Below are 26,102 nucleotides of genomic sequence, written 5' to 3' on the forward strand. Positions count from 1 at the left end.
GCCTGCGTCCAGACTTTATATTTCAAGTATTCTTTGCAATTAGCAAACAAGCATAAAACCATTCTTGATGGGGCATCACGTTCGGAGTTATGAGGCAGCCGGGAAACATCTGGCGCACCCATCAAAGCTCCCTGGAATATGCAGGAAAGTTGGGGTGGGGGATTTTGCTAGTTTTTCCACAACGGGGATTTGAGACAGGGACGGGGTGAGTGTGGTTGATTCTGCAGAACGTCTCAGAATCTGTAAGCGTCTCGGAATCTGTAAATGCATTTTACTGTAAGCAACAAACAAGACTTCAAGAAACAAATCTATATCGAAGAGCTGGCGCTCCGGTATAAAAGAGAGAAAGATGCCTCCCAGGAATAGCCTTTATCAGATTCCCTTTAAACCAGTATGGCCGCTAGAGAGCACTAGCGAAGTGAGAACGCGAGGCTGCATCAGTGTTCAACGGGATAGCTTAGGGAAATGAAAATTTCAGTAGCTTTTGTTTCAGAAACTTACTGTTCAATATCCGCATTTTCAGCTGTCTGGGCAACGAGACTATCGAATAATGCTCTAGTATAGCGTTCTTGCTCCTGGTAGAAATAAAAAGCTTCAAGCCTATGCCAGGTACAAAACAAATTCTTGTGAAAGAAAATGGCGTACTCGACAGAACAGTTGCGATCATCCTGAATGGAAGCGCTGAAATGAAGACCCGCGTAGATGCCATGTCCACCGCCTTATATGCACCTTTGAGAACGGCCACGATACCTCTGTGTTCAGCGCTGCCCTGAAAGTCACCTTTAGGCACCCTTTTTTGTTTATTTTTGTAAATCGCATTAGTATGAAAACAATGCCTGCTGCTTGTTTCTAATTCAAAACAGATTCGCTGCTGTAGAAGGGTTGTTTAAATGTTGTTTCTCATAACTGCAAGCTTACGCAATGACTGTGATGAGCTATTGAAAAGCAGTGCACCAAGTCAGTTTCTTCAAGAGCTCTTGGATTAATGCTTTTATGCAGGCTGGCTTGACTTAAACACCTTTAATAAACCGGGATCTTAGCGTATTTCTAGCGCAGAAAGACGAGGACACCAGAAACGAAGTGGACGGTACATAACGCTGGACAAGAGTGCTGTGTCCTCGTCTTTCTGCGCTGTGTCCTGTCCAGTTCTCTTCTCGTATGCTCGTCTTTCTGTGGTAGAAATTCGCCAGATATGTACCAACTAGCCTGCAAGAACGTTCTCGCCGGATCTGAACCTAGGCAAGGATGCGAGTCAATGTCCTCCGCTAACCTTCTGGGTCCCCTCATGCCGTCCACTTGGAGACGGGATTTGAGCACGTCCATCGGGTAGCAGGCCATCCAGGAGAAGACACCCGCCAGGCCACCGGCGGCCATGAGGCTCGCGGGGCCGCCGGCGCCCGCGCGGACCATCTGCTCGTAGGAGGCGAAGTAGACGCCGAAGCCCGGCGCGTCCCGCATTATGGTGGAGCCGAGGCCCCGGAAGGCACCGCGCATGCCCTCCACGCGGAAAAGCTGCCGCAGGCAGTCCAGCGGCCCCTTGTAGAGGACGCGGCCGCCGCTTTCACCTTGGATCTGCAGGTTAGTCAGTCGCGGGACTACCGTGATGATACGGACGCAAAAAAAGTTAGGGCATGCATGCGCAGTACACAAAGGTTCAGGTGGAAAGGCGGATCTCATACCGTGAAATTACATGCCGCATTCTAAGCAAGCAAGCCACGTACTGTACGATCTCCTCTGCGCTTTTTCTTGCACGTGAGCCCATCAGCGTGAGTCGTTCTTCAGAAAAGTAGAAAATTGATCTCTGCCAATGCTGCTTTTCGTGCCATTAGTCGTGTAAAAAGCTTTTCGGAGAGTGTAGATTGAGAATGAGGAAATCTTCCCTTTATTTTGTGTAATTTTTCTCGTTAGTCGAAAATCTTTGTCAGCAGGTTACTATGAAATCCGAGTGAAGAGTTCATGTATTCAAACAGGACCTCATGCGAACTGCTCGCAGAACTTTGGTGTAAGTCTTCTGCAGAAAGAAACCGGACGATCGGTGTATCCGCCGGTGTGCAAATGCTTATTGCATAACTTTACTACATAAAGTAAAATACAGTCCTGCAAAAATAACCTTCAGAGTCAGTCCTTTTGATAAAAACGCTTTGTGGACGTCGCACACTTCGAACACTCCCCACAGGGAGGTTTAGAAGGCTCGACCAATAGCGGTGCCAAGAATTATCCTTTGACGTGCATAGGGTATAGAAACCAAAAGAAATGAAAATAAATATAAAAAACTTGTGCTGCCATACACAAAATGGCGCACGAAGCACTTTAAAGTTGCAACAATGCAACAATGTGCTCTACAGTAACTAGTTAGTCTTAATTATTCAATTGGTTTTGTTTGGTTTATGGGGTTTACGTCCCAAACCGACTCAGGTCACGAGAGACGCCGTAGTGAAGGGCTCCGGAAATTTCAACTACCTGGTGTTCCTTAACGCGCACTGACATCGCGCAGTACTCGGGCCTCTAGGAGCGAGCGCGGCTTCGGCCGCTTATCTGTTTTTTCAGCCAGCGTCCGCTTCGGCGGACGCGGTTGTTGCTGCGATGCGCGTCTTTCCTTTTCTTTTTCACTTTCCTCTGATCTTTTAACTCTCCTCTATCTGCACGTGGCAGCGGTGGTGGCTCGGCTGGAGCCAGTCGGCAGGCCCGTGCAATTTCCTTTTCATCCTGCTCTCAGTCGCAACAACAACAACAATTTAGCCTCCATCGAAATTCGACCGCCGCGGCCGGGATCGAACCCGCGTCTTTCGGGCCAGCAGCCAAGCCCCGTAACTACTGAGCCACCGCGGCGGCCAACTAATTTGAAACCATCACCAACTATAAGGCATACATTGTAACAATAAAGGGTAAAAAACACAAAGCATAGAACACAGGCAGTGATATAGTACAAAATTCATGAAATCTCTAGCTGTACAAGGAAACAAATAAAAAAAATCAGACTAAAGATGACACGCTTTTAGACAACGAAGCAAACACAGGTAGGATACCTAGCTAAACCACACAGCAAATAATAATAACAGTGATATTAAGAGTACACAAGTATTCACAATGTTACAAAGTAGTTACGTAGTTCCTTTATTTTATAGCCAGTAGTGTTTTGAAATGCATTTAAGGCATGTGGAAGGTTATTAGCTAACGACAGTAAATTATACTCGCCGTAGCTACAAAAAATGGCATGACTCATACACCCTGATTTCGTGTGGGCATTAAAGCGTGGCGTATAAAGGAGACCAAAGTTCATAAATAATTTTTAACATGGCTGGGGAAAAAATCGATTAGTTGCAGAAGTCGAAACTGATATAAGTTATCTGCGCGGATGAAAGGAATGTGTAGCTTCGAACCAAAGTCATAACTAGGGAGGGAATGATGAAGGATGTCGCGTAATGCGCTGAAGTCAACGAGATCTGTACTGCATGAGCGCTAGCTGTGAAGCATCTTGCGACTCACGTGACATTAACTAGCGCCGTGTAGAATTAAAGGTACACAATCTCGCCGTCCTTTCCCATATTTCACCGTGCTTTCCCTCATCCGCATCTGCGTGAGAGAGCGTAGAGTTCCGGTGCTACGAGTTTGCAATCTCTCCGAGCTTCCACCCTCACCCATATTTCCTCACGTACGCACAAAATTTTGAGTGTGTTTCGGAGGACGTCTCATTTACAACTCTCGCTGCAGTACACTCTGAACGTCACACCAAAAATAACTATTGCGGAGGAGGCATCGTTTGCAGTACTAGTGCGCGAAAATCGGGCAAGCTTTCTCAAAAGTTCAGAGCCCAAAGGGCAGGCTCTTAAGCTATGTAGTCGAGCTCTTACAATATCTGTGGAACTCATAATTTTGGGGGAGTGAGTACAAGAGGTTTTTTTACCTTGAAGAGGTTTGAAACGGTTGCCATGCATAACGACTCACACAGCTTGGCTTTGAATGAAATTCCTTGGCCTCTTTACTTTCCATGAAAAAAAAAAAAAAGTTATTTATGGGTGGAGTAACAAATATACTACACGACTCGGGAGCAAACGTGTAGCCTCATCTCTTCTTGCAAAGACGGTAAATTTGGGAATGCGTCAAATTTTCTTTTCCTGCATTGCGCGATTATTTTCATGCAGATTGATGGAATGTTATTGGCAGTATTTTAGCAAAACCATAAGAGGAAAAAATAAAACGCGTAGCATGGCTGAGGCTGTTCAACGAGCCAGTGTCCCAGTAGATGCATTCGGGGACAGTTTTCTCGTCGCAGAAAGTTTTTACCTCAAGCCGTATGTATTACTGGCTTCACATCCGGTGCTAGCATGTGTATGAGTGGACACGTGCATTTTCTTGAACGATGCCTATAGCTCATCGTATTACGACACCTTCACCTTCCATTTCATCTACACTTCCTAAATTTTCCTTACCATGTGCTCCCTATTCCCGCAGTGTCGACAATAGGAGTCAAGAGACGTACTCCTCCGGCAGCCCTCCCCACATTTCTGTTATTAGGGCCTCCTTTCTCTCTTGCTCTGTCTGGTGCACCAGCGGTGTTGCACGTCGTGCCACACCGCTACGTCGTGCTGCTTAATTTGCCCCTTAAATTTCCCCCTTAAAGGGCAACTGCAGCACTTTTTTGAGAATTTCGCGATATTGAAGGATTCAAATCAACATAGGCTGTAGGTAAAGCATGCCAAGTGTTTTTGCACTAGCATTTAAACCAGTGACGTAATCGACGATTGAATTTTGCGCTTCTCCTCAATGCACTGGAGGAGTGCAAAGAAATTCAGCGTGACGTCACGGAAGGTATGATTTCATATTACCGCTGACGTCAGCCACACCCTGCCCTGACTCGTTAGACGCTGCCAAACAACTCTCGGCAGGGTTCGCCTTTGGTGGAGTTGTTTTTTTTTTTTTGCTTTAAAGCAGGCGTTTGTGCGTTGGAAATGCACCGATACCTTCGATGACGTCATCATGCGCACCCCACTTGGCGCTGTGCGCTGCGGAGAAGCTTGAAGGGCGTCCGGATTTTAATCGGCGATTACTTCACTATTTCAAGTGCCAGCCCAAAAAGACTTCGTGTGCTTTACCTGCAAGTTTCACACGTTCGACCCTCTTAAGCTCATTGATTTCTAAAACCTATGCAGTTTCCCTTTAACACGTCGTGCCCCTTAATTTGCATGTAAGTCAATACTCGCAAACTTCATGTGAACATGGAGACTTTGCACAGCAAAGATTCCAAGTTTTGCGCACGACGCACATACCTGCAGCCTCGTCTTGGCCAGCTCTACTGGGCTGCTGATGAAACTCTGCACAGCTCCGGCGAGAGCACCGGACGCACCGTGGGCCCAGACCGTATCCCCGAGGCGCTTCTGGGCGTTGCCGTAGACGCCGAACACGACGGCGTTCACCAGAGCTACGCCAGCCATTGGCGAAGACATGCCGCGGTAGAGGCCCGCCATCTGCGGCCAAAACGCGTTGAGGGGAATGGCGACATTAACGTCGAGTTAAAACACTGGGCGCTGCAGAAAATAGTATGCGTGCTTTTCCTTAATATTCGCCTTGATTAAAAGGCTAGTAGAATCACCGTACCACTGACTGAAGGCTTTCGCTCGGTGTGTTTGAACCTCTTGAACGAAGGAATTCAAAAAGTACAAACAGTTAAACTATTCACCCTATACAGGAAATGATAAGTTAGAACTAGAACTGTGTATACTCATAGAACCGATGCGTTTATACTAAAACTATATCCTATTCTTTAACCCAGAAGCCGGGGCCATTGGTGAACCGTGTTGAGACCAGTTGAATCTCTGCTTCTGCACTCTAAACACTAATTACCCTATGAGAGAGTAAAAAGGGAGTTATTGGTCCTCTAGCGCACTGCCTAATAGGGAAAGGGTATGCTGACTAAGCCCTGGGGGAGATTTCCTTGCCCAAAAATACAGAATACTCACTGTTTGCACCGGAAACAGATTTCCCCTTAACCCGAAGTTTTTGCAATTGCGGGAATTTTATCCGAGCTTTTAATGTCTTGTATTTGCTAAACTCAAAATCTCCAGAGTCATGTTAAAAAGTGCCCTTCCGTTGCTAACTGGGTCAAGTTACATTGCTTTGCGGTGGGAATATGCCTCAGTTGGTAACAGTAAGCATTCCGCATACTTAGAGATCGAAATCTCCTGGTACGTAGGCTGCGCACCCCATCCCCAAAGGAAAGTGCGCTGGAGGACTACATACTTTCTTTTCAGTGCCATATGATGTAATTCGTTTTCAGAGTTTAACAACTTCCACCTTTCCTCGCGCAGTCAGCAATCGGTCCATACGGAGAGTAAACACAAAAAAGTACATACCTTTTCTTTTTTAAGAATGCTTCTAAAGCAGTCGAAGCTCCCTTTATACCTATGAGATGAACCATCTTGGGTCTGTAAGCGGACCTGCGGGACATAGAGAATATAATCATTGAGATGGGATGTATGGACTCGCTAACGGTCTGCATGGCAGCGAACATTTTCGGTCGTCTTGTATTTGTGGCATTGAATCCCGTCGCATTACACTGCCAGAATTATCCATCTAATGAGGATGAAAACCTTTTATAGGAATAGCGGAGCTTTTTCGCCTGTATTTCATTTGTTACATGCCTGGCGGAACAAAAAAATCACTAAATAAATTACATCCGCGGCATAGTTAAAACATGCGGTGAGAGAAGGCGGGGTCCTCTGAAGTGGAGCCTCTCGCTTCAGAGTGAACATGGTCGGTATTAGTGTGGTTTGGCACGTCAGCTAACTATTAATTGGTTAGGGCTTTCGCTTTGCTTTATCTTGGCTGTAGCAAAATGGATAGATGGTAAACTTAGCGTTTTTTTTTACGATTCCGTAGCTCGCAGGCCTAAACGAGCGCAGGTTTGTAGCAGAATTCTTCACTTCATGCAAACCAGATGGCGCCACTATCACTGGAGTTATCGTCACTTCTGAGCTTGCGTACGTTGAATGATGTAGTACAAAGCAAAACGTCTCGCAAAATGCTTGTGTTTATTGTGCGAAAACGTGTATTCGCTATCCCAGAACGCTCTATTAGCTCTTGAAGCGTCCTCACTCATCTCACATTTGCAAGATTGCACTTGTCCCACAATACACGACTCTGCACACATCTGTGATAATTCTTCACTTAGTCCCTAGCACCATTGTGTGACGGAAGACGTTGACATAAGACGTGCCCTGCAGGCTCAGTCGGCTTCAAACTCTTGGGTACATCTAACGGATCCACCGATCAGCAGGTTAGTCGTTGTCTGGAAATCGAGAAGCCGTATCTTTAATACTGACTCTCTGATTTAATACTGACTTTGTTGCTTGGGGTGCATATCGGGTCACTAATTTTCTTTTGCGCCGCCGCAGTGGCTCAGCTGTTACGGTGCTCGGCTGCTGTCCCGAAAGACGCGGGTTCGATCCCGGCCGCGGCGGCTAGAATTTCTTTGGAGGAGAAATTCTTGAGGCCCGTGTACTGTGCGATGTCAGTGCACGTTAAAGAACCCCAGGTGGTCGAAATTTCCGGAGCCCTCCACTACGGCGTCTCTCATAGCCTTAGTCGCTTTGGGACGTTAAACCCCATAAACCAAACCAAACCAATTTTCTTTTGCAACTTAAGCACGTGGTATGAGGGACAGCGCAGTGATCTATGCACTCTGCGGATAAGATGGCCAGAGCTGTCACGGCGCAGGGTTACTGGAATGTAATTTTGGAGAGGTCTTGGTCTTGCCGTGGGCATAGTTAGGCTGACGGTGATGAAGCGAACGAAAGGGTATTTGGATGTGTGTGTCTAGTGGGCAGAGTAAGCCCAATTCTAAGGGGTGCCACGTGAACAATGCCTTCAAACTAAAATTTAAAAAAAGCCAGTACTTTTATCGTTTCTTTGCGTAAATTATAAATTACCTTCTTGGATGCTATGTTTTAGTACCAACGCCGCCGTTGATCCCCATTAAGCACGTCTTTGAAATCACGGAGCTATGTTTTCTGATTTAAATCGGGCTGTCAGGGCGGTTCTGTGCTCCAGCCTCCGCGAGCACCTTTTTCCTGCCCTCTCCGCCCTTTCCGACCCTGATTACTATCATTGTGTTTGTTCGTTTGTTCGCACTTTCGGCACGCGCCCGTTCCGTTCAGCCCTTTTAATATCACTCCGGGCCGTCATCTGCCTATCTCTTCACGTGCCGATGTTGATCCTTAGGGCGGGCCTAGTAAGACTCAATTCACTGCGAAGCTCGGATGAGTAGCGGCTATGGCCTTCCCGCATATCACAGGCGCTCATACAGTGTTGCGGACGTTCGCGCGTTGCACTGAGATTTGTCGCTTGCTCTTTGGTCCCGATAAAAACAGGATAACGTTCTAGGCGCACCCAGGCGCACCCAGCTCGCGTCAACTGTGTGGCATTTTCGCCGTTGGCAGCATTGGGAAAATGCAAATATTCACACGTTGGCACATACCCACATAGCATGCCAATGAGGCTCGCAGCACCAGTTTTAGCATAGCGGAGACGCTCCAGTGTGGACGTATACTGCGGGCCAACGAAGTTCCTACAGTGCATGCACAGTACGCCGCCAAACAAGGACACGGAAGAACTCTAGTTTGGGCTAGTTGGTTCATGATTCAACAGGAAAACGGCGCAAAAGACGTGGACAAAAGAGACAAACACGACAGGATGGCGCTGGTGCTGTCGTGTTTGTCTCTTTTGTCCACGTCTTTTGCGCCGTTTTCCTGTTGAATCAAGAACACGGGCCCGCGGCAAAGGCCTCCAGCTCAGTCGTGCTAAATGTCTTTAATGACTCCTTCGATCGCTACACCAGTACAGCGCTTCTTTGCAAAAAGCTCCAATGCGAAAGTCCAAGGGTGTCATCAACGGGGCTCTCACGAGACAGTGGTATGCGTACGTGCGAGGCGATGCCAGCTCCATGTCGGCATCCGAGGCCGAAGGACGTGACCGAACGACCTGTTGCCAGAGGAAGTGGCATAAAATCTTTTATTTTACGTCTACGAGGTAAATCGCTTCGCTCCTCGGAGTGATAAAGCTATCTGCCGCAGGGAAGGATAGACCTCGTCCATTCGGACGCAATTGCCGGAACGATCCCACCCCTGCCTTCCTTCCAACTGCTTTATCTTGGGGGGGCATGGCCCCACTCGCTTATCGCGGGCGGAATGCGATTAGCAGATAAAGGGCACGGCGGAAAACAAAGGACGAGAGAAGAACAAGGGTTGCGCGCTTGAACGATCGCCGCTGCCGGGAACCTGGGCTAGCCGGTTATTGTTGTATGAGCCACGCCATACCGAACTCACAGACAGCTGGCTGCTGGAAAGCATACGAATGCGCCGCTTGATTTCAGGGGAAACCCTCGAGGCGCTCTGAAGTGTTTCGAAGGGCAATCAGAGCGGCCGTAGACTCGACAAGAACACTGCCGAAAAGGAAACAGATGGCCGCAATATTTTATCTCACAGATACTGCGGTCTTTCAGCTTATTTTCAAGTTCGGCAAAGGATCTGCTGTAACTGCTCGTATTAAAAGAAAACTATTATATTGTTTCTACCTCCCGCGAAGTCCAGTAGCCTTTTTGTGGCAATCAAACAATAACGGTAATCCTATTATCTGACACAAGGACGCCACGCCTGCTTGGTGGGTCGCCGAGAGGGCGATTTAACGGCAATCAACTTTCCCCACTTTAACGCTTTTGTTTCACTATAATTGTTACACTTTTGTTGTTACGCTTTTGTTACACTTTAACGCTTTTGTTACACGCTTTTGTTACACAATTTTATCATGGCGAACTCACAGCCTTTTGAGCCAGTCTGGTGCAGTTTTTAAGAAAGCCTTTATCCGAATGAATTTAAAACCACTCACATCGCAAAACCTTTGCTTTTTTCATGTTTGCACATAATATATTTCAGAGCAGTGATCTTAGCACCATATACTTCAACATGGCCGTGCACATAGCAATAATGTCGTTTCATTCAGGGGTTCTAGTGTTATGTGCCTGTTCGACCAGAGTATGTCATGCCACGATTCGTCGAGTGCTCGTTTGATTAAATTTTGTTTTTGGAGTTGCAATTAAGAAGCATTGTTGCACCGTGTGAGAAACCTTATTTGGAGAGCAGCCAAAACAGATGGTGTATCTCGTGGCAGAACCAACTGAACGGCTTTCTTGAACGCTAGGCATACAATCAGTTTATTATCGGACAGAGATGGCGACCAGTTTTTTATATACCTAAAAACTCCCAGACTATACGTCGTACAGTTGGGAGTGGTGGCAGCCACAACTTTTCTATCTCTTACCCCTGCCCCCTTAATCTCGCCTAAGCAGAGTGTTTTCATCTACGTCCACGTGGTCACACAGGGCACACTCTTAAGAACACCTTCTTTTCGGCCTATATGTATAAAATTCTCGCTGAACAGTGAGGAAGTTTTCTTGTATGACGTCCTAACTACCGCCCATGGTGAGAGCAACGCCGTTCATTTCCCGTTTTATTTACCTCTCTACATTAAAATACCTCAATCGAAAGCAAATTTATGTCCCGAGATGACGACACTGAGCGAAGATCGCGAGATAAGAACTGCAAATGGCGGCATAATAACGGCTACCTTCGGACCAGCCGTAATGAACTTTCATAAAAGGCGTGACTCATCCGAAAGAAAGTTCAGGGTTTGGAAGAGCAGTTGTTATTTTTACTTCGTTGCACCAGTTGCACTACAATCATAGACGCTATCTGTGGATAGTGTTGCTGCGTACATCTTCTTGCTTGCTCAACTCAAAGGGGCGTACTGTCAGCGTCTGATAAAACCCGAATTTGGAAAGGCTTAGTTGAGGAAAATTGATTCGGAAGGAAAGTTTAGGCAAAAACCAAATCATAGTTGGTTAACGCTGAACACTAATCTAATTAATTTTCACTCTAAAGCTGCGCAGACCACTCATAACTGATGCCTGTCTTGTCTAAATTATACTATATTATCTTTTCGTTTTGCTTTTTGTGGTTCATGGACGTTCATGCGTGCCAGGATTCTTATTCATAACATAAGTGTGTAGGCGCCTCGTTGTTTGGGTTTCTTTCCATTGTGACAGTGCATACTAGAGCCCTGCAAAGATCTATCACAGGATAAGCCTGTATTCAAACAAAAAGATAATAAAAGAACGTAAAATTAACGTGCGGTTAACACAAACACGGGGTTTTCAATTTGGGTTTGCAATGGCTTCCGCAAGCAATTAAAAAGCAGCATGTGGCGGTCAACGCCAAGCTCCCGAATTCTCCACCATCTCTCGGACGCTCCATTCCGTCTGGTCCTGCTGTTTTGAACATGAAATCATGCCTCCTTATCTTATCAGCTGTGGTGAACATGTAGCCGCCCCTGCGGGCTCGGAAGGCTTTCATGTACACGTTGCCGCCATTCACTTTCAGATAAGGCAATACCCCAGATGCGTCAAAGTGAGTACGCCATAAGAGCGAGGGTGGAATCAGACTTCATACGCAGAAGGATTATCCGATTACGTGACGCGTAAAAGACAAATAGCTGTCGGGCCTACAGGACTCCATGACAAAAAAAAAAAATATCAAGAACCCCATGAACGGACAGTGGTTACAGAGGTTATTTAAAGCGAACTTTGAAAATGTATATGGCTATGAATGCTCCATACTACCTCAAAACAAAACAAATCAGACACAAATTTGAAACCAGACCAAAGACTACAAGCTTTAGGGACACCGTCCGTATAACAGATGTTACATGACTTATTGAAATGATTCATGTGGTCATGCAACCCAATGTTACACAATGGTTCATGCATACCAGAGAGTCACGTGACACTTCAATGGTATACAATGGTTCATGCGTACCAGACAGACATGTGACCTTTTGAACACATTGCAACGAACACAATCCCTCAGCAGCTGGCGGTCGAGCTCAGGTCAAATTGCGTGAACAGTCCTTGAATTGTCTATATGTCATCTCTAAACCAAGGGAAGGTAAAAAGGAAGTAATGAATGCTACCTACCTTTATGGTGTCGAAAGGATGTCCAACTATAACACCAGCACACCCTGCAAAACAAAAAATTTGAAATGAGGAAAGGAATTCCGTTCTGGTAATGATATTACACACACATATATAGTGCGCCCACCGTATTACATCGCCGTTACCGTGGTGTACCCCAGGTAGCAGAGAAACGTTACAGCAGTATTACTTTCTCGTTTTAGTCCAACATTAAGACATTGATCCGAAAATTCTTTTTTCCAAAGCTTGTGAAACGATACATTTAAACGTTGAAATAACCTCACCTGATCCTTAACCAAGCATTTAAACAATATAAATTCAATTCTCTCTAAAATGATTCTAGCAATAATGCAATGGAATGCAGGCTGCTTTATAGTAAAGCAGCCTGCATGATATGCCTGCATGGTATGCCTGCATGGTATGGTCACAGCTAATGACTAGCAACCACGTAGCCGATGACCTGTGGTCACATGACTCTTGACCTTTGACCTTTAGGGCTGAACTTCGCAACGCCTGATGTGACGCCATGCGATGACGTAGGACGTGACTCCATTCTTCGCTATAAATACCACCGACTTTGCTTTCGCTCGTCTACTAGGTTCCGCCTGGTTGAACCTCAGCCAATATTTTTTTTAAAGTGGACCAGCATAATGTGGACAACCCAGCCTCAACCTTACACCGCCATATATAGCATGCAGTGTACGCTACACGTAGCTGGGTACGCTTATTATACGTATTCAAAGACATGCGCACTCTCTATTGTTGTCTAGGTGAGTGCGACATGTCGGTATTAACAAAGCGATTGTTATCCGACATTTTGTAGTGCTTTCACTGGTGTGTGTATAAGAAACACCTTGTTTGTGTGGATAAGTGACAGCGATTTTTTATCTGGGGTCTCCACTCAATTTCTGTTTCAGGTGGGCGCCATAGATTAAACTCGGTCATTAGAAAAACAACGAACTGGGAGGCACAATCATGCCTACGCTGTTTCGAGAAGAAACTCTTCCGAGCGCTTCATTTCCATTTTGTGGGCGTTGCGCCTCGTAATATGAAGCCGCATTATAAAGTCTGTCGCCGCAACAGGCGGAAAAAACACTCGAGAACTAGTCGCGATAAGCGTCAGGGCAGTGACAGATACTCTGGACTGTTTAGCTCCTGAGCAATAAAATTATCGCGTGCAACCTGCAATAAGTAACTGCAGCAGTGGCTCGATGGCTACGAAATTCCGCTGCTGAGCACTGAGTCACGGGTTCGACCCCTGCCACGGCGCCACTGTTCGACAGAGAAGAAATGGGAAACAGTTGATGAACTGTCTCGTCGCCCAAATTAAGTTGCACAATGAAACGCTTGCAGGAGTAGCGTTGGGCATTTCGTCTAATACGGGTGACAGATGCTGCAAGGCCGCACTCTCTAGTCCGTTTCGAGAAGGTTTTCTGAGCTTGTTTACAGCGGCGTTCTTCGGTTTTCCTTCTTTGTACCTTTGTAAGACTGGCCTTTGTCAAAGCGTTTCAAATATTGGGCCGATTAGATGTTCTGCTTGGGATGAAGGCTCCGTTGCCGATCAGTCGAGCGTTTCTGCCCTCCGGCGTCAACCTAACGTTGCGATCCGTTTTTGGAGACAGCTGTTGGTTTAGACTGATCAAACCTCATCAGCGGGTGCAGTACCACTGCCGCCAAGCACGTGGAAAAATGAAAAATACCGGCGCCGAAGACTACGACCGAATTCCTCCTGCTCAGTGTGAATGCGTCACTCGTCTTCATCTCTGCTCCCATGCAGCCACTATTAACGCCGTTAAAGCGTCGCCCCAAATCACCACTGCGACGACCTAGACTCGTGGCGCGGTGTTCTCAAAGGGGTTTACAGCGCAGACAGACAAACACAGGAAGCAATGAAGTGACAGAACAGAGCGCTGTAAACCCCTTTTAGTACGCACCAACTAGTGTGCAAAAACGTTCTCGCGGTATTCTCGCTACAGAATCTCTAGCGAGTGCGGTTATTGAGTGGAAATACCTGTTAGAAACACTGCGGTTCTCTCGACGACGGTCGAGCTGTGGAATACGTCGATCGAGCCAGCTGCATCTGATCCCATCGGCATGATTTTGAAGGGACCTTTTAACAGGCTGAGTCTTAATTTTTTTTTCTCGTTTCCACTGCCCTTCGCAAGAAAATTAGCGTCAGTTTAGATCTCACTTTCGCTCTGCAGTTTTTTTATTCAGTTTCGTTGTGATTTCTGCACGATTGCTTACTGGGGCCTTCAACAACGGGCGATAAAAGCATTTCTGCTAAACTGGTGTACTAAGTTAGGGTATAGGTTTTTTAGAGTTAACACCCCGAAGCGACTCAGGCAATGAGGAAATCCATAGTGGAGGACTCCGGATAATTTCGACCATCTGGGGTTCTTTAGCGTGCGCTGACATTGCACAGTACATGGGCCTCTATGATTTCGCCTCCATCGATATGCGACCGCTGCGGACGGGATCGAGCTTGTGTCTATTGGGTCAGTACTGCACCCTTTTCAAAAAGCGCGGCAGGCCACTCGCACAGCATTTAGTTCTGTCTTTTGAAAATGGAGAAATTTCCTCTCGTTACTCCAGAGAGAGAAAGAGAGAGGAAAATAACATCTATTAGCACCCGTCAAAAGGCTGACGGGAATCCGAGGCGCAGCTCGCTCCCAGCCATGTCTTGCCCCTCAGCCGTCAACCGGGATCTCCTGGTTCTCAGAAGCGGCCAAGGCGAGACGAATGACTTCACGTTGTACCTTTTCTTCCTGTTCGACAAACAGCAAGAAAAGGAACGACGTGAAGTCATCTCTCTCGCCCTGGCCTTTGCTGAGATCCACGGTGCCGTTGTTCCAACGTTTTCTCGTGCTCCTGTTGTCTTACAATTAGGGCATGACGGTCTCGCCAACGTACAAATGTCCAGAAGGCGTAGTGACGCTGTGTACAACGTCAGCGCAGCCCTGTTTCGCGACAACATCTGTTTATATCTCCACTTGCGAGCAAGCGCTTGTGTTGTCCCGCTCCCTTCCTTGCTTTCGTCTTTTCGGTGCCTTATTATGATGTACACTTACAAACTCCCCCAATAGTTGATTGCAGTAGTTTTTTTAATAAGTGAACGTTTTTTCGACTGAACTCTACCAGTTGTCCACTTTACTTCATGGTAAATAATTGTGTTTAAAAATCGCTCTAACAGAAAGTAAATTGGTACAGCAAAACGGTGCGCGTGAACTGTGAACAACCCAAGTAGCACAGGTAATTGGCCAAATATTGGACACACATCTGGCAAAGGCGGATCCTACAGAGGATCGGAGTGAAACCATCCATTTGCAATATTGGGCCGACTTCGTGTGCTGTTTGAGAAATTGCTTCCGAAAGTGTTCGCCGCATGAATACAGCAAGGGTCCGGCGGACCCATCACGCCGTTTTGACGTTCGCCTCATAGACGGCATGGGCGAATCCGAACATCTTCCATCTTAGTCGGTAGCGGAGGGTTTCGATGCTTCATGCAATTATTCATCGCTGGCACGCGTCATGCTGAAAGTGTTCGTCTATGGCAGCCCGCGCTTTCTGCTACGGCAGGTATAGAGCGTGGTTCGCCCGGCGTGGTTCGCTCTTTGCTTCGCGCTGATTTTTCGACCTCCGAATCATGGCGTGCCACCGATAGATTCTTCAATGAAGCATTATAAGCGCCCCTGTCGAGCCCTGTTAGAAGCAGCTGGCTTCGCCAGTGTCGGCGGACCCTCCCTGTCTCCATGGGCTTGTGCTTACAGAGCGCGCTGAGAAGCAATTTCCCATGCATCATAGGTAATCGGCCCCCAATATTTCGCAATGGATGGTTTCGCAATGGTCCTCTGTCTTTGGCAATATGTTTCCAGTATTGGGCCGATTACCCGTGCTGACTGGGATCTGCCGCTCGCTTGCTCCGTTTTACTTTTGGAATACCAATATATTACAAGCCCCTACAATAGCCAACTCCTGGAACCAAATCATAGCAGCTTCAACGATTTTTATAGCGACAGCTACATTGGCCACGAACTTGCGATTTCGCTGTGGCGGTGCTCCGAAGAGGCACAGAGACCGACCTTGAGCCGTTGCCTAGCAACCGCCGCAGCTGGCGGACGCCGCGCGCTCTCCGCGCCAGCTGGCATGACGTCACACCGCGCGCCTCGCCGCGGAGCCACCGCCACCGTTTGGTATGACGTCACACCGCTTGCCTCGTCGTTGCGCTCGCTTTCGCTGCGTATGCCCTGGCATAGACGAGCTAAGCCACTGCCAATTTTTTGTAGAGTGAATATTGTGACCTGCTTAGAACTACTACCCCTGAGAGCTGACATCGAGCCGTGGAACAAAACAATTTTCGAGATACGGAAAAGCAACCGCAGTAGAGCGGCGAATAACGGCCGCGCTAAGTGAACGGCGCACGTGACGCGTAAACTGTTTGCATTGTTGCCGGTGCGATGCGTTATCGCTCCTTTGTTGTTGCTCGCAAGAATCCGTCCATTTATCGGTGCTTACTTGCTGTGCTGTTTACAGCCTGTCGCTATAAGCATCTCGAAAGGTCCTGACCTAAGTACCGAAGCCTAGGTAACACGAGTGGCCATCAGAGAGCGCCCATGCTAACCGCTGTCCCTAGGTGCAAAAAAAATGATAGCGAGCACTACACCAGATCCTCCTGAGGAGCCCTGGCTTCAAAGCCTACCTGCTTTCAAATATAATCAAATATTTCACGTTCTAACGCCGCCGGGCCTTAGGGGGTTTACAGTCCATGGCTATATGCAAAATATTCTTATTACGCAGAACCACAATGCGGGAGTTTTTTTGGTACGAAATACGAAGACAGCGGTGAGAACAAGGACGTGTAACACGAAGAAGGTAGAGTTAGGATGCCGGTACAAAACGTGAGCGTGGCATAAACACACTAGAATGATGCAGAAAATATGCTGGTGGCGAAGTGCTGCATTGCTTGAATAGACACTAAATTTATTGATCCCGAATTTTTGTTCGTAATAAATAAATCCTATGACTCTTTTTCAGTAAAGTCATGTTTTCCGGGTGCGAAAGAGAGATTAAATGACAAGAAAGTAGGATTTATAAAAATGAAACCTTTTTTTTGCCGCCACTCGATTGAAAATCATGACGGCAGCGGGGAAAATGACTCTGTGATCACTGTTCGCAAGTGATGGCGGTGGGGCCAGGCCTGAGGCCAAATCTTTTACGGAGGTTTAACATCCCAGAGCGACTCAGGCTATGAGGGACGCTGTAGTAAAGGGCTCCGGAAATTTAGACCAACCTGGGGTTCTTTAACGTGCACTGACATCGCAGAGTACACGGGTCTCTAGAATTTCGCCTCCATCGAAATTCGACCGCCTCGGCCGGGATCAGATAAACCCCAATAAAAAACGCCAATAAAAAAAGGGGTCTTACATTTATACATTCAGGCCTTTTGGGGAGTTTATTATCGAGGCCGCCCCGCCGCGGTGGCTCAGTGGTTACGGCGCTCGGCTGCTGACCCGAAGGACGCGGGTTCGATCCCGGCCGCGGCGGCTGAATTTCGATGGAGGCGAAATTATAGAGGCCCGTGTACTGTGCGATGTCAGTGCACGTTGAAGAACCCCAGGTGGTCGAAATTTCCGGAGCCCTCCCCTACGGCATCTCTCATAGCCTGTGCTGCTTTGGGACGTTAAACCCCAATAAACCAATAAACCAAACCAATTATTATCGAGGCCAGAATATTCCCCTTCCAGCCTGAAACAAAATCGCGCGCTTGGAATATTTTGTCCACTACAAAATTGCGAGACAGACGACTGCGCTAAAGCGATGCGCCTCCACATAGCGATAAGGGAGGAGACTGAACAAGATAAGCGTCGAATATTTCAGTTGCTGTCGCGGCATCCAGGTAGATAAAGTTTGGGCTCCCGTTGCTCAGTCAAAGCAAATAGGAATTATCTATTGTTATCACTGGCGGCAGCGATAAATCGGCGATTAGAGGCGTCTGAGCAAAAAGGAACTAAGCGATTACGATGGCGGCGGCGGCGGCGGCGGCGGAAAGTGCCTGAAGCATATTTCAACATGTGCAATCTATTGGCTTCCTTAGTCTACCAAGCGCATCGTTAAAGGGATATTGAGTACACACTCAAAGCTAATTTCTCTAAAGAAAGGGACATTTATGAAACATGAAACGCCACAAACGGAATTAATTGCATCGCCGCCAAAGCCCTTTAATTTTTACAAGCAAATTTCCATGACGTAAGCACTTTTTATTTCAAATCTTTTAGACAAGACCGCATTTTCATCAACTTACAGTCATAGACCACGCTGTCCATAACCCTGTCGACGTTGCTATTAATGTCACTCGGGTCCTGATAACAGCTCTGGCTTGAATTATTTATTTATTTTATTTATTTATTTATAAATACTGCTGTCTCTGAGGAGGGACATAGCAGGAGTGGGTAAATACATGAGTAAAAACAAATAACATGGGTAGCATAGAAATAGATAACACAGAAGTATTAAAAACAGATCAACGGTCAAATTGTCAGGCAACTGAACAACAAACTCTTCAATAGGCAATGAACGAAGTGAGCCGTCTAATCCATTCCAAATTTCAACAGTTAGAGGGAAAAAGAAAATTTAAAACAATCTATATGTGGTTTGAAGGGAACAATGTTTAATGGGTGGTTCCGTCGGGTTGCACGTGCGCTTGATGACACAAATGTGAAGGGTGCCTGAATGCCAGATGACGTGTGAACGATCTTGTGCAGCTATGAATTAAATTTCATTATAAATTATAAAATAAATTTCAGCTCAATATAACGGCACTGATGACGACTTCCAATGCCACAAAAACGGCGATATTTTGAAGTTGAATTTTTTTTTTTAATTTTGAGATTCAAGTCCCACTTCAACAACTATGACGGAGGTGGTGGCAGAAAGCACCTCAAGTGTTTTTGCACATGTGGACTCTATGGCTTTCTTGATATATTGAGCGTATCGAGTCAGTCCTCAGCATCGAGCCAGACTGGGAAGACACAACAGAAACTACTTTAACTGTAAATACAGCTTTTATACGCTATGAAACGTCACAGACAGCAAGAAAAGCATCATTGCCAAAATGCGATGACATAAGGCCTTTTTCGTTTCCGGATGTTTTAGGCAAGGCCACATTTTCATCAACATTTTCATCAACCCTGAACGTGCACATACCACCACATTCCAGCAATCATTTTTCTTAAAGACTGCCCGTGACTGGAATGACCTCTCTGCTGAAGTGGCCACCATCATGAATCATCGACTCTTCAAGACCACTATAACTGTAAATACAGCTTTTATACGCTATGAAACGTCACAGACAGCAAGAAAAGCATCATTGCCAAAATGCGATGACATAAGGCCTTTTTCGTTTCCGGATGTTTTAGGCAAGACCACATTTTCATCAACATTTTCATCAACCCTGAACGTGCACATACCACCACATTCCAGCAATCATTTTTCTTAAAGACTGCCCGTGACTGGAATGACCTCTCTGCTGAAGTGGCCACCATCATGAATCATCGACTCTTCAAGACCACTATAACTGTAAATACAGCTTTTATACGCTATGAAACGTCACAGACAGCAAGAAAAGCATCATTGCCAAAATGCGATGACATAAGGCCTTTTTCGTTTCCGGATGTTTTAGGCAAGACCACATTTTCATCAACATTTTCATCAACCCTGAACGTGCACATACCACCACATTCCAGCAATCATTTTTCTTAAAGACTGCCCGTGACTGGAATGACCTCTCTGCTGAAGTGGCCACCATCATGAATCATCGACTCTTCAAGACCACTATAACTGTAAATACAGCTTTTATACGCTATGAAACGTCACAGACAGCAAGAAAAGCATCATTGCCAAAATGCGATGACATAAGGCCTTTTTCGTTTCCGGATGTTTTAGGCAAGACCACATTTTCATCAACATTTTCATCAACCCTGAACGTGCACATATCACCACATTCCAGCAATCATTTTTCTTAAAGACTGCCCGTGACTGGAATGACCTCTCTGCTGAAGTGGCCACCATCATGAATCATCGACTCTTCAAGACCACTATAACTGTAAATACAGCTTTTATACGCTATGAAACGTCACAGACAGCAAGAAAAGCATCATTGCCAAAATGCGATGACATAAGGCCTTTTTCGTTTCCGGATGTTTTAGGCAAGACCACATTTTCATCAACATTTTCATCAACCCTGAACGTGCACATACCACCACATTCCAGCAATCATTTTTCTTAAAGACTGCCCGTGACTGGAATGACCTCTCTGCTGAAGTGGCCACCATCATGAATCATCGACTCTTCAAGACCACTATCGAGGAAGCCTACTCATCAACGTAATTTTTGTCCATTTTCTTATTAATGTATAATATTTTTTTGCCGTGTTATCCCCACCCCTCATGTAATGTCCCGAAAGGGACCTTTGAGGAATAATAAATAAATAAATAAATAAATAAATAAATAAATAAATAAATAAATAAATAAATAACTTGCAGGCGCGCAGCACGGCGTCCACAGCCATGACGACAATGTTATAAACGCCACGAATTTGAAGTGAGCAAGGGGGAAAAAATCAACCCATTTTAAATTTCAAATTTCTCAGCAACAACTGCGTGTTTTATGCCGAGCGAATGGCCGCACAACTACAAGGAGGTAGGTAATTGAATTTTAATACAAACTAAAGTCGGGTGAAGGTGTCCTCAACGGTCCTTTATGAAGTTATGAAATTAGTTATGAAGAGTAACAATTAAGGCTTCACTGCGAAGTTATACCGCACGACGATAGCTGGATATTTTCTCCCAGGTAAATAACATCATCGCTGCCATGCGCGCAGTGTGTTGTAACAAGAAATGGGGGGTCACTTAACCCTTTTGACCCTGGTGTCCTTTTAAAAAGGATACGGGTAAAAAAAATTTTAGGTCACAATATAATCGCTCAAGAAACTGAAACAGGAACGAATCGGACTGCCAAGCATCCTCATAAATAATAGGCATCATCGTATTCGTCCTCGAAACGCCGAAAATAATCAAGACTGCAGGACTGGGAAGCGGCGCCAGAAATGCTCGGCGTTTAGTGTGACACAGGGTCTTCGAGCATTAAATATCCGCAGAAAAACTAGCTAGTCATTTTTTTTTTTCACACTGGAGATCTACACAAAGGATCGTAAGAAAATTCAACGCTTGCATCGTTCTGGAAAGGTGACTTACAGGAGGAACCTTTGGTACATTAGTGCGAAAGCACTTTTCCAAATGTACAGCGGGCCAAACCTTTAGCCGGCGTGCGTGACTGCCGCGTTTTCCGTGCTCCTGCCGCTTATGACGGAGCAAACTTTCGAAAATATCCAATTTAAGCACAGGCTCACTAAGCCCGTGCTTAATATTGAGCTTTCCGCAAGTTTGCTTCATCCCAAAGTGCAGTAGCGCAGAAAAAGCGGCCGTCGCACACGCCAGCTAATGGTTTGGCCCGCTGTACCAACTCCGAGCAAGAATCCTGTTTTTTTTTTTTTTACTCGGGTAAGCTCGGGTTAGTTCGTAGGAGCGTCTCAAAAACTGCAGCCAATGGGAGGCAGGTGGCAGTTTAATTAATGATTGGTCACGAGAGGTTGCTCGGGAAGAGCAGCATGGGTCGCACAATCCCGACGGGTGGCTGGGATAGTAACAGCCACATGCCAGTGCAGTGGCGCATCACTTAACCGCTGCGCCACAGCGCTGGTAGTGGTATATGAGGACTCGCCGGCATCTATGAATCTTAAGTACAGAGTGACGAATTCTTATTATATCGGCATTAACCCGCTCCAAACTTGTCAAGAGGGGAATTGCAAAGTTATGCCACTCTAACGCCATAAAAAAGTCCTCTCCTCAGCTAATGGCAGCAAGTTTCGCTGAACAAGTACAGAGGCTAACTAACGCTGGGTTTCCTATGCATGTCCTTGCAAGTATTGCTGAAATCCTCCTGAAGCAGATCTGTTCCCCTCTAGATGTCCCTCCTCTTTCAGCAAATAAGCAAAAAGTTGCTATTATTCCATACATTCACGGTTTGTCTCATCGCTTGAAAAAGATTGGACAACAGGCCAATGTCAAAGTCATTTTTTCAGCTCCTGAAAAGCTGCAGAAACTCTGCAAGTTGACAAGACCTGACCCTGCGAAAAAGAGTGGGTGTACCAAGAAGCATGTTACAAAGCTCGTTGAATGTATGGAATCAATTGTGTACAGCTTACCACTGACATGCGGAAAGAAATATATAGGTCAGAGTGGAAGGTGCCTGAACGTCTTCGAGAGCATCGTTACAATGTAAAAGAAAAAAGAGGGGGTTTTCTTGATGTCCACTGTAGAAACTGTGAAGATTGTGTACCTATCTATGAATCATGCAATGTAATCACCAAGAACCCTAGCAAACTTACCCGTGAAATTATTGAATCTGAAGCCATAGATAGCCTAGGTGACTTGTGCATCGCAAAACCGTCTGTTGGATTATCTCGAAAAGAACTACATTATCTAAGAAACTATTGAAAATTTTTGTCCTGCGCCTGTGCAATGTATCGCCACGTCGTATATATTTACCCCCCTGCGGTTCCCAATAAACTGTTGGAAGTTAGCGCTCGTGTGTATGCTTGCTTGTCCTTGTTCTGTTTCTGCGCTATTTTTGTTGAGATAGTTCTGGGCACTCCAGCTGAAGATGCTCCAACGTCTCGTCCGGTCCGTCACAAAGGTTGCACGCAGCAGAGCCCAGAGCAGACAGCAGAGCGGAGAGCGTGAGAGCATAGAGTTGCCAGACGAAGCTGCCGTCCTTGAGACAGGCACCTACAGCACACGAAGTCGTCGTAAACAAACGCCTTGACACCAACCCGAATGCTCCGAAAGAATTCTAGCGCTCTCGCAGTAACTGCTTGTCACCAAGCGTCGTAAAGAGTGATTGCTTCGGAACTAGGTTTGGTGTCGCGCGAGCCCGCTTCGATTGTACGCACCGCCTCTTGGCAAGGTCAATAGTTACGACCGCCCAACGTCGTCAGATGCGATGACATGCCGTAAATGCGAAAACAGCTCTGACAACGAGCGACAAGGAAGGCAAAGGCGCAGCTACTGGCGACCCACTTCTCATGGAAGACGTTACGCGAACCAGTGCGCAATGTGAGAGGAAGGACAGGTGCTGCTGGCGTAAAGGACTATACAGACATGGCTTAAAGGAGACGCTTAACTTCCGCGTTATGGGTATGACGCGATAGCGTATTGAGGTAATTCCCATATATGCAGAAAGTCATTCTCTACTTTAGATTCATAGATCCCTGGGAGTCCTCACACCACTCCTGGCGCAGTGGTGCAGCGGTTAAGCTTTGCGCCACTGCCCTGCGATGGCAGGTGCTCCCAGCGGTGTGCCCAGGTTGCTCTTCACGAGCGACCGATCATTCACCTGCCACGGTGGGCAGTTTACTCACCAGCATATTGGCAGGCTGTGATGATGCCGCAACGTCATGTGACCTAGATGGCTCACCTGCCTCGTAGGTTGCTCTCTGAGGACCGCCTGCCAGAGTCATGCTCGTGATTTTTCGCTCAAAACGCCAACGTCGACAATGCCGCCACCAGATTTTCTGCAGAGAGGTTCCTTTAACGCTCTCACGCTAAAATTATACGCTAGGTTCTCTTTTGTTTCGGATTACTTCCTTCAAGTCTTGTAACCATGGAGCATTTCATTCCGGCGCAAATAGATTTTCAAAATGTACAATTTCGATGGCATCAGTGTAGGTGATTTCTACGGGCAACGCTGAAGTTGGCTAGTCGTTTACGCCACCCTCACGTCAGCACCCACACCAGGCTTCACTTAAAACCTTTTCAGGCTTTTAAGAGGTCATTTAAGGATTTTATGAAAGGAGCAATTTCTTTCAGTCGCTACTTTAGCCATTGAAGGCGCATACGGGTTCACTTTTAGCAATGTTTCTGACGTAATAGCTGCGTCATGTGAAGCATCGTCCCTGGGCACTGGAACTGAGTTTCTGTTTGTTGTTTTCGTTGTTTTAAAATAGCTCAACTCGGAATCCTGAGAAAAGCTTCTGAGTCTGGAGTAGCATGCTAGGATAACAACCAGACAGACCTCTCCTTTATTCATTAAAGTCTCTCTCTTGCACGAGTAGCCAGGTACTTCCAACCTTTCTGCACTTGTTCGCAACGGACCGAAGACCAGGTTTTGACCTCAGCATGTCAGCTGTTGGGAGGTATATACGGCATCATGAAAAGAAGGGCGCGATCCTTCACTGAAAAGGCTGTTGTGACGCGCAGCATGATCTCTCGCGTCGCGCGACACTGGTCCGGGTCGTTTTGTGGGCCCCGTGCCAACAGCGGACGGCCTCGTTTCGTAGTAGAGTGGGAAAACATGGCGGCCTGTCATCGTCCCGCTCCCTTTCTTGGTGATAAGGGTACACGTTTGCCCGGAGAAAAGAGAACAGCTGACTGCTTGTTTTGGGCTACAGTGAAAAAAAAAAATGTTGGCAGTCCTACCCGCTTCGGCTTCCGAGAAGGCTGCGTCCTTCTGCCGCAGCTTTTTGCTCCAGATCACAGCGACACTTGGCGCAAGTAGCGGAATCGGTGTGAAGCCCATCGCACCCCCGCTCAGCTGAACCCTCTGGAAGTGTCATCCATTATCACCAGCCAAATCTACCCTCCCGAAGTGCCACCCACCAAAAAACCCACCTAGCTTCACCCTAAACAAGGCTCCCACCCAACAGAACCCCATGCTGCAGCCGAACGAGAAAGAGATGGCCAAATCGAATTCCAAAATGCGGTGAGAAGCCAGCTGTTTGGACGGTTTTGTCCAAGACCCTTTTCCCAGGCATTTCAGCCACAAATGCCGAGCGCCAGGCCGGGCGATTTCTTGTACCCATTACAAAACCGGTGTATACCCGGGAGCACTGAGGCTCGAACCTGGCACCTCCCGAATGCGAGGTGGATGAAGACTAAAATGGTTTCAAAAGGTACAATTAAAGCAGACATTTTTACTGGCCCCCCAAAAAAAGCTGGCCAACGGGTTAGTAGCAGCTGGCGACTATACGTTGCGGCCTTGGGGCAGTGTTCCGAAGATGAGCGGCATATGCTTTCAGAGAGCGCATCTTGGGGCACTGAAGTTGCACCATCATCACATGGCAGTTTTTGTATTCGCATCATTCTTTTTTAGGCGTTGGTAAAAAGATGTGCGTAAATGGTGCCCTGTCGTAAACATTTCAGTTGGCAGTTTTTCAACATGTCTTACATCTTCCGAGTCAGCAATGTTTTTCCCGTAGGCATTATTTTAAAAAAAAATACCTAGTCTTAACTAAATAACTTTTCGGAATGGAACTAATGGTGTTCACTAAACACATAGCTCTGAACAACCCTAATTTCAGCTCACTTGTCTGGGACGCTTCGTCTTTTTTAAAAACTTTGCTACACTTAGTCGGTACACCCAGTGTATAATGTAGATATACCGAGGGCAAAACGCATGTCTAGAGCAGCAGAACTGTGTGTTCCGCAGCTCCCAAAGCCGCTGCCACCAGGAAGGCAAAAAATGACGATAAAATCCCACGAGTTTAACTGAACATGCTTATATCCAGACCATTGTGAACCTAATGTTATCGCTAGATATCGCATGTTCGGCAGGAAACACGCCCAGAACGTGTTATAGGCAAGCGTTCTGCCCCTTTACATACGCACAGACTTGCCAGGTGCATGCCGTACGCGCTGAATGGTGGAGCGGCCTACCGAGGTAATTGTTTACCTAGTTAAAGACTAGCATAAGAATCCATCGCATTCTTTTCGAGACAAGCATTGTATGCAAAGAAGCTACTGAACGCATGTAACGAATTTTAATAGAAAACTGGGAAACATGAGGCTGCATATCGCAGTCAAAGGGGAGGTTCGGTCTCCAAGCACCCAATGGTCGGGTAACTTCGCAGAGGCGCTTGAAAGCCACGGGTATACCTGAGTGACCAATGAGAGGACCATATGTACGCGAAATGGAGAATAGAAAAATAAAAAGCTGGGAAATAAAAAGCTGGAATTCTTTAACGTGTACT

General features: G+C 46.5%; 1 protein-coding gene across 1 annotated transcript in view; it reads right to left on the reverse strand.

Moving 5' to 3' along the window:
* The window catches only part of LOC149331248 (mitochondrial basic amino acids transporter-like), a 40,611-nt gene that overhangs the window by 936 nt on the left and 13,573 nt on the right, over positions 1-26,102 (reverse strand). Inside the window, exons 2-5 of the mRNA XM_089556421.1 lie at positions 12,023-12,066; positions 6,351-6,434; positions 5,268-5,465; positions 1,271-1,572 (exon numbers count right to left, since the gene is read on the reverse strand). Of these exons, the coding sequence (XP_089412547.1) occupies positions 1,271-1,572; positions 5,268-5,465; positions 6,351-6,434; positions 12,023-12,066 (628 nt within the window). The remainder of the gene's footprint in view (positions 1-1,270; positions 1,573-5,267; positions 5,466-6,350; positions 6,435-12,022; positions 12,067-26,102) is intronic.

This window comes from Amblyomma mixtum, chromosome 8 (assembly GCF_055824585.1).
Source record: "Amblyomma mixtum isolate Tamu chromosome 8, ASM5582458v1, whole genome shotgun sequence".
In the NCBI taxonomy this organism is placed as follows: domain Eukaryota; kingdom Metazoa; phylum Arthropoda; class Arachnida; order Ixodida; family Ixodidae; genus Amblyomma; species Amblyomma mixtum.